The sequence below is a fragment of the Necator americanus genome, chromosome IV (assembly GCF_031761385.1).
Source record: "Necator americanus strain Aroian chromosome IV, whole genome shotgun sequence".
In the NCBI taxonomy this organism is placed as follows: domain Eukaryota; kingdom Metazoa; phylum Nematoda; class Chromadorea; order Rhabditida; family Ancylostomatidae; genus Necator; species Necator americanus.
Window position 1 is genome coordinate 1,220,289 of NC_087374.1, and position 17,850 is coordinate 1,238,138.

A 17,850-nucleotide genomic window follows, 5' to 3' on the forward strand; every position below is an offset into this window, starting at 1 on the left:
GAAGTTTAAGTAATGATAGATTGTATCACATTTCTTCACGGATTTTTCACATGAGCGGCGCCCGATCCTAGGCTCATTAATTAAATGACTTTCTTTAAAAATGTGCAAATATAGAAATGATATGAAAAATAGTGAAGCTGAATCGATTTGAATAGCAAGAACTCAGGTATACCGCCCAAAAAGACACGACACGAAGGGAAAAAATTCACAAACAATGGTTTTACGAATAAACCAATCGATCTATAGTGGGAACAAGGCACGGAGCTGTTGGACAACTGACAAAACACGGCACCTATAATGTACTTTGCGATAACAACTCACTGGCGGTCTACAATCCACCTGGTATTTGATTTAGGAACAGAACAACTGTTCCTGAATAATGTGCTAGGCGGATTGTTGGTAAAAACACGAGCCGATCGAAAAAGAATGGCTATTTGGAGCAGTAGTCAACATCTGGGCAATGCCAGTTTCTCAGACTCCTCCTTACATCCATGACAAAAACAAAGCTTCGAGTTTGAAAAAAATTAGCAGAAAATTTAAGAATAACTGAAAGTAAGATGGTTGATTTATTAATTTAAGTTTTGGAGCCTTCTGTACAATTTCATAGGAGATGTGAACACTTCATATTCCATCTAACCCATTCTGTAGGCGTGGTGACCAAATACGACGATCAACAGTGCTCACAAGTATGTACAGACGTGTGATTGTAGACATTTTAAATAATTTTATGCAGCGTACGATAAAACGAATGCAAAATGGAGAACGAATAAGCCTATGAGTTGATGTTTGGACAAGAACTGGTTCACCGATCAAAACTGTTCAAAAACTACGCCAACTGACTTCTATTTCGCAAATAATCACAGACTTCTGAACGAATTCGCTACAACTAAAGCTCCTCATCTGACCAAAACCTAATTTTGGACCAAATGATTGGTGTACATGAAAATTACTTGAAAAGTCAAGAAAAATTTGAAATCCCATGCAGAAAAAATAAAAAACGAAAAACAGACCTACTCTAATTATCAATTTAAATTTTCTTTTTTAAATTAATTTTTTTTCAAATTAAAGTAAATTTTTCCAGGGGAATCGCTAAGTTAGGGTCATTAAAATCAGTGAATTTCTTGAAATTTCAATACCAACTCAATAGTAAAACAATTTGAAACCAACAAGAAGAAGAGGAAAAAAGGGGGAAACAGGCGTAGCTTAGGCAATTTTCAACACGTACCTACTACAATACGTAGATAGTGGAAAAATAGCAAATTTTTGTCCATTATTTATTACACCAATAATTAAACCACTATTGAGCTGGTTTCCAGACAAATACATAGAGCTGCTGACTATAAGTTTTGAGATGATAAACAGTGAGAGTGTAACAAATCTAAAATCTATAAAATCCACCTATGTTGTTTGCAGTTAGGAAATAATGGTCCACAAATAAAATTGACGTAAAATTACCGTACCGGAACGCAAAGAAGCGAAGAAAGATGAGAGGAAGCGAAAAGAAGAAAATAAAGAAGTTTAACTATATAATTAATTATTAATAATAGTATGTAATTATCAACACAGAAAGTACTTCACTTAAAACAAATGTCAAACAAACAACAAAACAAACACAAACAAACAAACAACATAAAACAATCGCAATGAAAGCGGAAAGATTTGAAGGAAAAACAATTACCCTAATCATAATCGATGTCTTAGAGGTCCACTATCACATGAAAAGCAAACGATTTGTGATAACGAGGACAGGAAGAGGCTGTGCGGAGAAACTTTACGAAGAAACTGTACAACCAGTTTCCTCTGGATGGTTCGGACAACTGGATAATAAATCACAAAATTGCTGATCTGACGCAGAAATCTCTGCTCATTAATTTTACAAATGAGAAAAGTAGCAAGTTCATTTCCTGGAGATGTTTTAGCGAGCGTTCTCGAGTACAAACATTTCTCAACAGTCACTTGACCGGAAACATGACATGATCAGAAGATAACGTGAGCTACAATCGAAAAATCTAGTACATTGAAAACTTTTTTGAAAATTGATCCAAGCAAATGATTATTTCAAAAATATCTCAGCTAAAATAGCTAAAAGACTCACAGAAATTGAGTATAAGTGGAACGGAGAGAACTGAGCAAATTTTGATTAAAACAAAGGTTTGAGGGAAATTTTTAAAATTTCATTTAAATCAGAAACATCTGAAGACCCTCTATACCAAAAAACACTTTTACCTAATATATTAAAAATTTCTTTTTGCGGCGAGAACGATCTGCAGATGTATGTAACTCGCGTGATGATGAACAAGTACTGATGTCCAGAAAAAATCTCATGTTAGATTTCTGGACACAAGTCATGAAATGTGTAATATCACAGAGAAACTGAAAGATGACATCAAAGCAAGTCTAAAATACTTAATTTATAATTATTAATCTAATTTATAAGTTTAGCTCAATCTAATTAAAAAAAATAGTTTATGCGATTTATCTTTAAAAAAGCAAATAATGCTGAACAAACAAGACAGAAGCAAAAGGTTGTTTTCAAATGAAAATTCCTGAATAAGCGATCAGATCAACACTCTACGGTACAAATCTGCTTACCGTCCATATAAAATACATCCTCTGCGGTGAATTATTCCAATCACCTAAAAATCCAGAACGAAAAAAGAAAATCCCGTGAATGAAGTAAACATTGCTGGAAAATGACAAATTAATGGTTGGTGGAGGAGTTTATACTGGTGGCAGATGCGGCTGACCCGGATGTGCTTACAGCAGATGTTAGAGTCAGCTTATCGATTGAAGAGCTATGGTTAATGCATTAGGAAGAAGACGGGAACAGAGAAATCTTCAGGATTAGTTGGTATGTGAAGAGCGTACGCCCTATCTAGTACCACTAACTTCAAAGCCTGGAAATAGAGATGAGTCGTTTCTTATCTAGGTAAATAACCATTAACTTTTTCCCACTTACGCTCTACAACACTAGCAGGCGTACAAAACCTTAATAATACCGAGGAACAAACTAAGCTAAGGGAAAATTTTGGAAGTTTCCATGATTTGATGTATTTGTCGGTCACATCAACTACACACAACAGCATAATCCCGGTGGAATGACCTCCTCTATCCTCAACTGTCTGAAAACTTCGTTTGGAACACAGGGCGCGGGCGGCTTTATCTTGGTTGGGTGAGGATTTTCTTTGACCGCCTACATTACTTCTAAAGATATGGATGGTTGGCTACATCTTTATTAAATGGAAAAACTCACGCAGCAGCTTAAAGTCACATCAATAAGGACGATCGCTAAGGTTCGGAGGGAAAGCTAAGCCTAAACCTAAGCCAAAGTGCTAAGGTTGCAATTGAAAAGAAATTTCTGCAGGGGCGTGAAGCGAAACTACATAGATCTCGCGTTTTTTATATTGTTGTCATATTTATGCAGCCGCTGACACCTGTGTTGACCTGAATGTGACTGATTGGATCGAGTTGTGGCCGCCAATCGTGCCGCAAAACCAAAACTTCGGATTGGTGAGTGCGAAAGGAAATAAATAATAAAAGTACTCAGCGGCTAATGCGTTGGCGCATCCCAACGTAAGGGCGCTTCGGTCGGTCGCGTTCTAAATTACGTAGCAACGTCGCATAAGCGATCAGGGTAACAGGTCGGAAGTGATTGCAACCATATTCTTGCACTGCGCAGCCATTATATGACTTCCGCATCAAATTCGTTTTTAAGTGGAAACACCACAACCTTCTACAGAAAATCCATTGGAAGTACACCGGAAACAGCTACGAGAGAATTTTTACGTAAAAACTCCGGCTTGAAAATGCTGTTGATCTATTCGGAAACAATAATCGAAGCTTGAAATAGAAAAAAAAAACATGAACATTACAAAACTGTGTTAGCCATATCGGACAGTTAGTAACAGGGAGCACTTGACGTCACTACAAAATCTCTTTGAAATTATTTAATCTCTATAGAAATCATAAAGCATCCGCAATAAATAAACACCCACATAACGAAATCATTGAAAAACTATCCCAATCGTTATACAACACAACAATAAAATCTATGAAACGAAGATTCTCAACTGATTCAACTACAATATCACAGCGAACTTAACACATTGGAGCGAAGAAGAAGGCGTAGATGACCTTTCAAGGAAGGACATCCTTATAACGAGATAAATGGGTTCATATGTTTGATAAATTCGGATATATCCATAAGGGGAAAAAATTATCACGAGATTTCACGTGTCGTTTCAATACAAACAGATATGCGTTTCTGCGCAGAGATTGCAGGGAAAAAAAAACAGAAATTGTTGCGCGTAAAAAAAATCGAAATAAACCCAATGACACTTACATAAACAAAACAACACCAGATTAGGTAGGAAACGGAAAGGAACCAGTAGGTGGTTCACAGTTGATGATTGTTGATACCCGAAAGAGTAGCTGATACGTACATGTAAAAAATTTGAGACATTTTGGCGACCAGCCGTAGAGAACACCCCACCCCCCCCCCCTTGTTGTAATGATGCGTAGCTCTTGCCGGCGTGCGACCTGAGCTGTAAAACAACATCGTCATTTCATATAGGATATGAAATGTCGCTGCTGATCACACCCACACCCATATAACGCGAACAAATTGAAGTCAAGGGTTGTTGGGAACAATTTCAAGAGTTTAATTAGCCATTGTAAGCAGATGAAATGAGCAAAACGTGCACATATCGAGCAGTTGGAGACTTGAAAGCTGAACAATTCAAGCTCCGGCTTCTCGGAACCACAAAGCTGAACAAACACGCCTGCATGCAACAAAGCTATTGAATTTTTCGCATAGTTGGCGGGCGAATCATTCACAATGTAAACTTAACATATTTCTGATTTTACAGCTAATTAAGTTTAAAAAAGATGAAAAAGCAGAACCATTTAGTGATAGAGAGAATAAATTTCGTAGATAAATAAATTTTTGTTATAAAGTTCGTAAACGCTATGCACTAAATCTTCACCGACGAAATGTTTCCCACTTCATAGCACAGGAAATTAAAAAAAAAAACTTCCTCCAATTTGCTTACGATGTTGCGATAAAAATTCTTAGTCCTAGAAAAATGTACAAATTTGAAAAATAAGCTAGATATTAATCAGTGATAGCTTAAACTTCGTGTGCTGGAGAGCACCTTCAGAAATACAGGCTGGAAAGGGAAATTTTGAAAAAAAAAGGTGTGATAGATTAACCGAAGACATTTATTTACTGTCTATCATCAGGTTTTAGCGCAAATCCCTGTTGTGAGCGAAACTAAAGCCATTCAGTAAAGGTAGAGAACAGATTTGCTACCAATGATGGATGTAATAATGTTGTGAGCAAAGTCATTGCAGGTGAAATTTCTGTAATTTCTTTTCCCGAAAATATAAGATAGGAGGTCCACATTTGTGACCACGCGTATGTTATTCTAAGCGAAAAACCTCTAGGCAAAGGCGGAACAACTGATCGACTGGAGCAAAGTAAACAGCCGCGCCGCATGGCATAACATAAGAGATCAAAGACCCCAGAGCACTGAAGTCTGTGTTGTGCAGAGGAGAAGTCCCTGGCTGGTCGCCAATCTTGCAGTCTAAGTTTCTTTAAAACAAAAAATTAAAAAAAAGAGAAAGAAGCTAGGAAAGTCTGCTATATGGTTCTAAGAGATGGATGAGGAGGCTTAGACGAACATTTCAGTCTTTACGATCCGCCGGAAAGCTGATATCATTGACTGCGATGATGAATACATAAAGATACTAAAGATCACTAGAGCGGCTCCTAATGTGAATAAAGGTGATGGTTGGAAGTTGAAGATAACCATGGAACCGACGGTGGCGAGGATAATTGCTACAGAAGTTGCGAAGTTCTTCGCTATATTATCTGCATATTTAATGCACACAGCTACGGATAATCCTGAGAAAAGGGAAAAGAATTCACATGACGAAAGAATGTTCTTACTAAAACACAATACATAGCAAAAATATTACGTCTAACACCTACCTCCAATACAATACCAGAGAACCGTCAGCCATACAACCCAGTCGAATCCGTAAAGCAGCCCATGTTCCATTACAACTTTTCCATCCTGGAAAGAAATGTTTCTAATCAAATACCGAAATCAAGAAAACATTATGGCCTTTCATGCTTAAAAATTCAAAAATAAACACGAAAAAATAATTGGATCAAAGCGGTGCTGATTAAAAATTAAGCGCAGGAGACTGGTAAGGTTTACTTAAATGAGACTAGAACACGAAAAAATTAGATCTACATGACTTTTGGAGCAATTTCAAATTAAAGATACACGCACAACCACGAAGATGTTTCACAGATGTTGAAATCTCTGCAGGAAAAGAAGGTTAGGGGTGTAGATTACGATTTTGAGTGTGTTAACACTCAGCTCCCCTTAATCTTCCTAAAAGACTACGGGAGAAACGGTCTTTCTGTGCGATTTAGGCACCATATAACATCTTTGTATAATCGTCCACTCTCCAGCAGCCTAGCCATTTCTTTTCCTTGAATTATCCACCCTTTTCTTCGGAGCGCCAGCATGAACCCGTTGGAATGCGCACCACGTAGAATTTTGTCTCATGTGATTTTTTTTCTCAAACTGTTCCACAATTCAATTCTGAAGTTTCCACCATCACGTGAGAGAGAGAAACCGATTTTATCTCCAGAGGATGAACAGTATTAAACTACTGAGGCTCCAATAGAAAAACAGGTCTCGTAGGTCTCTATTTACTGCTTCTCCCCTCCCTCCGCTATTTACATATACTCATCGTCTTCACTAGCAACAGTAATCACTGTAGTTGAAAGCACGTATACACAGTTTGCTCAGATTTTGGTTAAAGGACTTGTTTTGATCACCAAAATCTCCAAAGAACGACGAAAAGAGCGAGAGCAATGGTTATAATCATCATGAATTTCTAATAATTCCTATAATCGACTTACTTCCATATTTTATATTTTTGTATTTAGTTTCCTCAAAAAATAATGACGCTTCAAGCCGAAAATGATAAAAATGAGGGGGATATGAAAAAAGGCAAGAGATCGAGAATGTTTTTTCTTTCTTTGCTGGAAAAAGGAGAACATTTGTAACAGATCTTTGTAAATTCATCACTAAGATTTAGAACACAAGTTCCTCAGAATTTTTCAGACTGTTTTCATCTATTCAACCAACATTTCAATCTGGTAGATCCGCGATTTTTCCAGAAATTTAAAAAAAAAACCCAATTACAGCATAGCAATCGAAGAGCGAGTGATTCTAGTTAGCGCACGTGAATTTACAATGACCTAAGCGATGTGATCCACGGATGACTAAGAAGTTCTACTGCACTGGAGAGTCTCTCGTAGATAAACAACTATTAAATCGAAATTTTGGAAGGGTTTCGTTTTTCTTGTGGGTTCCATTTTCCTAAGCTGAACTGGAAAAAATGGATAAGTAAACTCCAAACAAGGCGCGTTTATCCTAAATGCTCAGTTTTATTCTTGGTAGTACGGTTGAGCGTAGGCAACAGTTATTAATTCGTAGGCGGCTAATTCTTGAGAGATTGTGTTCCAATGTCAACATTCACGGATAGATGCAAAGAAGAGATGCGCTTATGAAATCAGGGAAGATATAGGGTAGCCGATAGTAAACCTCTAGAAGAGTATTTCGATTTGAGGAGTTATTTAATTGCTACATATAATTAAGTTATTTTTAAGACTATTATTAGAAAAACTCCTAGTCGATAACGCATCCGAATTTTGAGGCAGCATTTAGCATATTGCTTAATTTTTTTCGTATGAACACATGACTTATTCAATAAGCTCAAGATCCAGATCTAGGAAAGAATTGAGGTGGTTTATAACGAACGAAGCGAAATGGAATCTGGCCTTTCCTTAATTTACTAAGCTCCTAAAATACCAGCACGTGCTATTCTTGCGATGCGCTGATAAAACCGTAGATATGCGGGTAGTTTTACTGGTATTGAATGAAATGAGAACGCCTTTTTTCAAACACAGAACATTGTCCACAAATTGATATTTGCCTTTTCCAATAGGGCGGGTGTAGCGCAGTCGGTGAGAGGTTATGCTGTGACTACCAGCTCGTTCCATAGTTCAAAACAGCCCAGCTGCCAACCAAGTCTTTCTTCTCTTCGGGGTTGATAAATTGGTACCAGAGTTGTCTGGGAGGATAAAAACACTGACTTGAACACATCGGCTAGCCCCTGCAAGTCATTGTTTACGCCAGTTACTCGTTTGTAAACCTTAAACGATTCTGAATTGAAGTGAACGTGGTGGCGCATCCCAAGCGGATTGATTATCGTCAGAACTTTATCCTTTATCCTTATATTTTGATTAATTTAATGTTACTAAATGTTAAAATTAATGTTATTTTTTGATTGATTGAGCAAGCGGATTGATCAACGGGAGACACTTTATCCCTTTTTTCTTTCTTTTCAATAAATCTTTTCTTTTCCAGACACTCTTGAGACGGGGCTCATAAATAATGGAAATAAACCACATAAATGACGTTTATCATAATCCACGAATATGCCAGAAAGATTGCAGCACTGAGTTGCCGTAAAATGACGCCCTATTAATAACAGTCCAAATGAAAACGAGAACTACCGAAAAAGAATTGAGTACAGTCTTTCAAATAATTTTCCACATGAGTGAAATCTTGGTACGATAACTGGATTCCGTTCGCACTACGTGACCCGAAATGGAAAACACATCTTTGAAGAAAGTTTTTTTTGCACGTCAAACTGATCCTTTCAAGGCACAAATACATATTGATTCCAAACACTTTAGATAACAACGAAAAAAGTAGATAAATAATTTAAAAAGTCCCAAATTCTGTAATCAGTTCTTGTTTGGCATGAAAGACTATGCATATTTTTCAACCACCATTTCAAACTGTTTCGGAACTTTCTATTTATCACTTTAAAATTTTTTTGGACACACCAAACATTTTGAAAAAAAAAACAGAACATCTTCCAGCTTCCCCAATCCCTTGATGATTAATTAGGGGAATCGGATTAAAAATAGACTATACGGAGCTGGAAAAATCCAGCGATGCGATTATAATCGACAGGCGACATTCTCCAAATAAATCAAGAGAGCAATCCTGTTCACACGGTTCCATCATGAAAAACATTAGCTGATGATGAACTGCTCAACAAAAAAATGACATCTCCATGTAAGCGTTTCCTAATGAAGCCGATACGAATTGACAAAAATTAGTAGGAAAAAGAATCAAATAAACCGAAGTAGCGGTCTTTTTTTGCTTCTAAGGAGCAAGAGACTTTGAAGTCTTCATGTAACCTGTCATTATTATTACTTCATCAGCCATTACTACCAGTTAGCCTTCATATTATTTACCATAATACGAAATCCACTGAACTCACCTGCCACATGACACCACCGAACGATGCGGGAATAGCAAAAACACACATTTGTACATTTCGCATCCACAATGAAACGGGAGCAGAACCTTTGAGAATTTTTTCAAAGTAGATTCCAGCAAAACCAGACAGACAACATGCAATTACTACGGCGATAAACCCTAAAAAAACATAAAAAGGTAATTTAAGGAGGAAGAATAGTAAGAAGGAAGATTAAAAATGTTAAAGATAAGAACAAATATCAAATATCACACCTATAAATGGTTGTTGACCATCGATCCCATCTGAATCTGCTTTCGAACTTTGCAGTTGAACTAGGGAAACACCAACGAAGAGTACGGTCAATGCAATCCTCAAAATAAACAAATACTATTGATAACAGCTGCGATAGAAAAAAAAAATGCTATGGACGTAACAGACACACCATTGAGTCCGTGTCAAAGACCGCTTTAATATGATGACTGTGAAAATAGCTGCCGTGAATATTTTGAGTTGAGATGTAATCTAAAAGGGAAGAAATCAAATTTCAAGGAGTAGTAAACGATAAGCAACATTTAAAAGAAAAGCTACCGCAGCAAGAAGACTGTGTCACCAAAAAAAAAAAACTGTCTTTAGTAAGTGAAGAGGATTTCGCTACGAGACGAGCAGAAACGATTAGAATATTTATGTATCAGACGCTCGATTACAGTCTCCATTAGTTTAATATGGAACAATATCAAGTGTACTGGCAAAACAAAAAGATAAAGAAAACGAAGATGGAAAATTTCAAGAGGGTTATTGTTTTCTCGAGCTCAACATCCAGAATTTTTATTCTTGACTCAAATAATGTGGCAAAGAAAAGTTACCATAAAAGTGGCAGCATCCAAATGCGAGGCAGCAACATAGAACAAGTTGTTTTGAACTATGTACACCATTGCCGGAATACAGACCTTTAACGTATCATAAGGTTGTCGAACCACTTGATTCATTAACGCCGGAAAGAATCTAAAAAGAAGTTGTCCAGGGTACTCGATAAACCGAACTCTAACGTTGATTTTCAACGCCTTCCTTACTTTTATTCGGAGATGTACTCCTATTTGTACCATTTGGGATAATGAATAATAAAAAATAATCGTAGGAAGTAAAGCATGAAATGCTGCAAACGCTAACCCTTTCATAGACTCGTCGTGTAGAACCACTCCTAGGCACACCACGCACTTCATAACCTCGGTAAAAAACACGGCTACCGTCGATAAGAACATGTGTTCAACCTCTCTAGCTCGAGAGTACCTGAATACAATTTCGCTAGCAGACATTCTAACAAGCAGTAACCACGAATATGATAAAAAACGACTTTAAACCTATAATATTCCGGGAGGAGGTGGAGCAAATTCAATCAAAATTAGAATGATGGCTGGCTAAGGTGATAAAAAGTTGATTTTTAAGGCAAACCACAAATTTGTGAATTTCGAAACAGAAAAAAAGCAATAATCTCACCGAATTAACAGAGTGTGGATACTATTTTGTAATGTTAGCCACACAAGTATTGCCGTTCGCATTCCGCTAGTTGATTGAGGTCTCTCGTGGGAAATCGTAATACGGGATGCCTAAAAGTGTAATATTCTAGAAGTAGCCATCGCAAATAATTACGGAGATTTAAAAAACCTTTTTTATTGGTACATCTACAAACATTTAAAACGTGATAGTTATAAATTTCGTTTTTATTTTTTAAAATTTTTCTTTGGTAAGAACGAAAGCTGAAAAGATCTTAAGTCTTCAATCCTAGAGTCGAAATGGAAATCGACAAAAGGGTAGTATTAATGGCGCACATAAAGAGTAGTACAGCAGAATAGAAAGGACAGAAAACAGAAAGAACAAAATTTGTAACTGATTGGAGCGTTTATAGCGATTTGGTTAACGCTGTTACCGTTGGTACAGCTTCTGGATGAAAAAAGGCATTATATATCGGAAATTCTCTTTCTTTTTACGTCAAAAGAAAACCTAACTTTTCTGAGGGTTTAGACAAAGTGGCCTCGTAGGCTAGTCTGTGAACAAAAGTTAGTATTGTTATTCCTAATCATATACGAATTTGATGAGTGTAGAATGGGATAATAGGAATTTATTTATTTCAAGAACTGACAGAACTGAAATACGCGCATATGTGAAAGATCAGATTGGGAGAAGAGCGGACGAACCGGGAGTGGTGCTCCATCCTGAATTCGCGCTATCGTACCCCTGCATCTTTTCCGAACATACGGATGCGTTGCTAAAGCGGCAGAAAAGGTTCGCATAAAACTTAGACCTTTCAAAATTTTCAGATAAACTACGCGGAGATCGTATCAAAAAAGTGAACGATATCCTCAAGCAAACAAAAAAAATTCGAAAAAGAATCAAAGAAACGAGAAGTAGCAAAAAGAGCAGAGTTCCTACGTCAAAAGCTACTACAATTAAAAATTCCCTTGCTCCTTTTAATTTTAAAAAATCAAATAAAGAAATTCATCAAACAGTGAAACAGATGCAAACATTTAGTCAATAGTGCTCTGACGCAATACGTTATCATTTTCATAAAAACATGGAAATCAAATCAAAAAAACAGAAATCCTAGCATAAATTAGGATCCACAGTACAACGTAAAAAGTAGATTTCAAAGAAGGGCGGCGAAGACTTATAAAATGATGTATGGGAATACTTGTTCTTCTTATAAATATAATTCCAAAGAGAACCGGTGCTCTTGGAAACGAAAGTCATAGAAACTAGAAGAAAATTGTATTCACTGTAGCAATTATTAATATAAATATGTTTGTAGATACGATCAAACCCAATCAAATTTTTACTACCAAGAGCGAACGTAATTTACAAAGATTGATGTTAAAAACAAGGCCAAGAAACGAATTTATCGTTAAAAAAATATTTTGCATTCATTTTTGTCTGATGTTTAGTTACACTTGCATTTTCATTTAAAAGTGGCAGCAAACAATTAATTGATAAAAGTAGTGATTTGGATGGCTCTACTGGAGATAACGGTGAATAGGAATATTGTCACGTGTAGTAACATAAGCAGCAGATGCTCAGTAAAGCTTTTCCCCCACAGATTGCCGCGGATTGCGCGAACAGATGGTAATAGTAAACAATGGGAGAATGTTAAAAAGTGAGGGGTATTCCGATGAATGGAAACGATAAACAAGCAGCAGCTATGAACTGGTTCTACGAAGCTTGTAAGTCATCGTATTGTTCATAGATTAAAATCTTATAGCACGATAGAATAATAACTTTTCATTTACATAAAATCTTGTCATAGTTATCAGTTCATGTACATTATTAGCATCGAGAAGTGGCCAGCATTATCTCAAATGGAAGTAATCCGTGAAATAACAACAAATTTGAGAGATAAAGACAGTAAATAGGAATCTAATAAAACATCACGGTTACTAATTGATGGAAAAAAAATGTTTTCAAAGTGTTTTCCGACAAAAAGAGTTAGTTGCGAGGAGAGAACTAACTCTTTTCTTTTTCTTTTTGCTTTGTTTGTTTTTTGAAATGTCTACAGAATGCTAGCGCCCCGTGCGTAGTGAAACAAAGTATAAACTTCAAATTGCACAAGAGAGCTCACAAAAACCCAAATCACGGTAATAATCAAACATACCAAATAGGCAAGGAACATAAAAGAAAGGTTAGAAGAATTCTCGCCTCTGTCACTCTTTTAAATGTCATTGTGATTTCGATGAAGCTCACAAAATTCGAAATTCCACCATTAAATCCTAGCAAATCTGCTCAACACGTCCGATAATTCTAGAAGAATAATTTCTAACTCTAATAAAACATGATTATTACTGCGAAAAGAATATTGAATAGAATAAACGAGGAAGTGCAGTTGCCGGTGAAAAGGGTGAAACATTGTTTTAAAGTACCGCAACAAATGTACCCTTTGACGAAACTGGTTTCACTCGGGTTTCATCGTTGAAACGGCATAACTGGGGAAACACCATGTACAGGCTCATAACGAGCCAAAATGAGGCTATTCGAAACAACTTTTTATTTTCCGCGAAAATTTCAAGGTTTGTCGTTAAAGAATGTTGTTAGTTGTTCTGCGCCATGACCATTGGAATACTAAAGAATCCGAAAGAAATTTCAACGTTTCTCATTCTCGTCAACTTAGAAAACAAGGTATTTTTTCAACATGGAAATTAAGCTCAAATTTGGAATTCAAAATAAAAGGCACGAGAGGCCAGGTGTCTGTAGATATATAGATATCTGTAGATATATGTATGTAGACCTAATTCACTATTTTATGACCTCAATGTTTCAAACAGTTTTAAACACTTCTGTGACCTTACAACATCATAAATTTGAAAACTTTCTGTTTCATCGAAATGCGTTTTCACAGCAACTTGCATTTCTTCTGGAAAAACGTTGAATTAAGGAAAGATTCAAGAGAATTACGATATGTATTCAGGAAGCACTAGAGCAGTACAACTTGCCATAAAAATCCTATAGTTACACGAAGACATTAAGACACTGTAATGAGGAGGGAAAATTTATTACTTCATAGTTACAGTATTTCAGAATCATACTACTATGTCGGGAGTAAAATTGGATTTTCATTCACTTTCAACGATTATATTGCATCTGACTGAGAAACAACTATGTAACATCAAGAAACCGGTCTCAAAATTCAGCAATTCCGGTTTGTTGCGTAGTATCGGAGAGAAGAACATGGAAAGAGTGCATCAAAGTAGACATCTCAATATTGGTGGTAGGCAAATTTCAACGACTCATTAATTTTATAGTTTTCAAACAATTTTTGATGCATGTTCATGTCACATTTGGGGTGAACACAAAATTAAACATCCTCGTTAATATTTAGATAGAGCCGTTCTTCTTTTCATCAAATGCTGACGTTCTTAACAGTTTCAAAAGCGAAGAACGAAAGAAAGAAAGAAAGAATTCGGCTTGACTCGGACTATTTCCCCGATGGTTCTAGTCACCCTCTAAAATGACAATAGAGGGAGTTTCAAGAGTAGTACAGAACCTAATGCATTTCAAATTCAATTTTGAAAAATTTGAACTCATTTCTCAAAACTGATAATTCAGTTTGAACCTGAACGCCTATGAATACAGGAATGAAGTGATATAACATATGCACCGATGTGCAAAGAACTATATTATGCAAAATATGCAAAAAAAAAGTGAAGTGGACGGAAAAAAGTGAAATCCGAGGAAGGAACAACTGAAAATTAGTGCTAAATCAATGGGCTAAGGAACACTTAAAGGAAATATGAAAAAGTGAGAGAATTACAGCCTTTTGTAGATTTGAAAGAAACTTCAATAAATATTTGAACAGTGTTCAAAAACAATGACATAGACGGCAGATACGTCTGGGAAACCGCATAGAACTCAATCAATTCAGCACATACACCTACTAAAGAGGTGATTTGTGCGAAACAATGTGAGATTATTCGAGAAATACGTCGAAAAAAAAACAATGACGCGTAAATAACTAAAAGTACTCACTGGTATTTTAGCCGGACCCGTTTGAGCATGGAGCAACGGCACATTGTCAGGATCATCTCTTCTGTTTGCCATGAAGAAGAAAATAAAATGTCAACCGAAGGAATGTTGACCTTGCTGAGCAAGTCTGTATTCCAGAAAAAAAATTCATTAGTTTTATGAACAACTAGGCTGATTCAAGAACAGAAATGGATATTATAAAACGATTGGCTCGATAAAGCGACAATAACAACGTTCCATTCTACTTAAAAAGGAACCTCTACATGTGTATAGGACCAGTATTCTTCAATATTTAACCACGGACGTGCCGATAACAATCTGTACGAAAGCGAAGATTGTAAACTGCGAGGGCGTTAAATTTGTCCCAGTTTTATTCATACGCATAATGAACCAAAGAAGGAAACTATGTTTAACAAAATGAAACAATCTGGAATCTGAAAAAAAAAAACAGCTGTCTAAACAGAATGATGTAAAGCCATTTTTACGCACGAATCATGTCCCATGTTAAGTTCAACGTTCAAACGGAACAAAATAAGCAACAAATTTGTCAGAACAACAACATTCACACGCACACATACCAAACACTGAGCTACGGCCGGCGCCGTCACACAGCTATACACACATTCCACGTCGGCAAAGACCATCCGAATGAAATCCATTCAAAAGGAAGTACTACGAACAAATATTGTGATCAATGATAACGAAGCACACAAGGAAAACCTTTTCACCTATTAACCGAGAAAAAAAAAACAATTAATAAAAAACCGTCGTCTGCACCCGACTTTCAAATGGTCTAAGGTCAACTTGTATCAGCTCCATATCAAGTTCCCAATGAAAAAATATTCACAAATTTATCTGATCCACAAAACGAAAACACTATAATGTCTTATTGGAGGAGGAAACAGCGGAATTTCTAAATGAGAAATGACATATGATTAGAAGAAAGACATAGGAGAAAACAATAAATAAGAAAAGTTCTCTGAAATAAAAATAAAAAAATGAAAATCTCTATGATGTATAGAAAAAAAGCATTGCACTGGTAGAACAGATCCCATCAAAAAATCAGACTACTTATAATTTCTTGAAAATATCATAACTAATACTAAGTTTCAACTCGCATAATAAGATATGTCGACAGCACTGACCGATCGGGTGACCATCAATATTTTTCATACGAGAACATCGATGTCGAAAAAGAGGGTGCTTCATTAGTAGAGTTATCAAAATCAATCGAAGACAACAGTCATATGTGCTTCATAATGAAACTTCAGAAAATCGGAAAATAATGAAGAGATATGAATTTTGGTCACGTTATCGCCTCTGACCAAAGCTATGAATTTTGAAGGGCGGGTGTAGTGTAGCGGTTAGAGGTCCCGCTTACTGCACAATCGATCGGAGGTTCGAATCCGCCCTAGTGCTCACCAAGCCTTTCATCCCTCCGGGGTCGATAAATTGGTACCAGACTTGTCTGGGAGGATAAAAGCACTGACTTGACACATCGGCTAGCCACCGCAAGTCATTGTATAGGCCAGTTACGCGTTCGTAAACCTCAAACGATTCTGAATTGAAGTGAACGTGGGGGCGCATCCCAAGCGGATTGATTAACGCCAGAAACTTTATCCTTTATCCTTTATGAATTTTGGATCCGAGCATGCCGAAGATGGCTTGCAGATATTAAAAATCACAAAACTACCTGTCAGCATCCTGTGCAACCAGTTAATGTAATCACTTTGATGAGATTCACAAATACATATTCCGGTAATCATTATGAATTGTTGCGAAAATGGTTGGCTGAATGACAGGTGAGATTAAAGGTAGCGATTGCGAACATTTTCAATGTTGGATTCGCACCAGCACTTTTTCACCGTGTAATAGCGAGAACTCAAAACATCTTTCACAAATCCAAAAAAAAAAAAAAGTTGGGATCAACAAGCTGATCAGTTTACACGTCAATGCAACTCTTCATATAACGGGAAGAAACCGTGCAAGGTGGATCTCGTTACTCAGGTGTAAAGAGTCGATTCATCGCTTAATTTCACTTTCAACATAATTTGCGAAGTTTTAGTCGGTCAGATTTAAAGATCTGTTTCGTTGTGTAAAGTGATCAGCCCCATATTCCGTGATCCTTCGTTTTCATTAATCGTAAAGAACTTCACGTCATCCACTCTGATGCTTAGGAACTTTACACTGAACTCTGATGGACAGCAGAACCCAACATCAATTACTTCTGTGAACGATGAATTTAGATGTCACTAAACATGTGGAAAGCACAAACTGCTTAAAAAAAAAGATCGATGAAATCAATGAAGATTTGTGAGGACTAAGGAAATTCCTATTTTCTCGTTGCCAAGAAGCTAAAAAGGGAACTTAAAGGCATCACCCCACGAATCTGAGGTGGTGCAGATTTCAGGTGGAGTATTCGTATACGGGATGGGAGACTATGGAGAGGGGTGATTCCGTCCATTTCTTCCTAATTGCCGTAAAAAACGGCCCGGAAGATACGGCTTCATTCGTTTTGGCGCACCATTTTGTACAAGAGGTTCGATTGGAGCGCGCCAGTCTTGTGCGGCGCCGCATATTCCGGGCCGTTTTTTACGGCAATTAGCAGGAAATGGACGGAATCACCTCCCTCTCCGTAGTCTCCCATCCGTATACGAATACTCCACCTGAAATCTGCACCACCTCAGATTCGTGGGGTGATGCCTTTAACAATGCTCTTTTTTCGTTATTTCCAAAACGAGACATGAAGGAGAAGGAAATAATTAAAGAAATTTCATAAGAGAGTAACAGAAGTAATATCTCACATGAATGTTAAAATTGTTTAGTATTTGACCAGAAAGCAATACAATTACAATATCGTGGGTTTTTTTAGAAGAAAAATACTTATAAGAGAGTCTATAAGTGTTAAATATATGTAATATATGCATTCAAGCCAATTTTTTTTCCTTTGCACAAGCCGCCAGTTGGCACTTGTTATCCTTCAAA

General features: G+C 36.7%; 1 protein-coding gene across 1 annotated transcript; it reads right to left on the minus strand.

Annotated features, from left to right (window-relative positions):
- Positions 1-1,952: 1,952 nt before the first annotated feature.
- RB195_000113 (uncharacterized protein) lies at positions 1,953-14,940 on the minus strand (the record flags this gene model as incomplete). The annotated part of the gene is made up of 12 exons (XM_064196270.1): positions 1,953-1,994; positions 2,593-2,686; positions 2,748-2,795; positions 5,683-5,905; positions 5,993-6,077; positions 9,382-9,539; positions 9,633-9,730; positions 9,803-9,882; positions 10,224-10,362; positions 10,528-10,647; positions 10,855-10,964; positions 14,869-14,940. The coding sequence occupies 12 exons, from the start codon at positions 14,938-14,940 to the stop codon at positions 1,953-1,955; spliced, it is 1,269 nt and encodes a 422-aa protein (XP_064052151.1).
- Between the last annotated feature and the right edge of the window lie 2,910 nt (positions 14,941-17,850).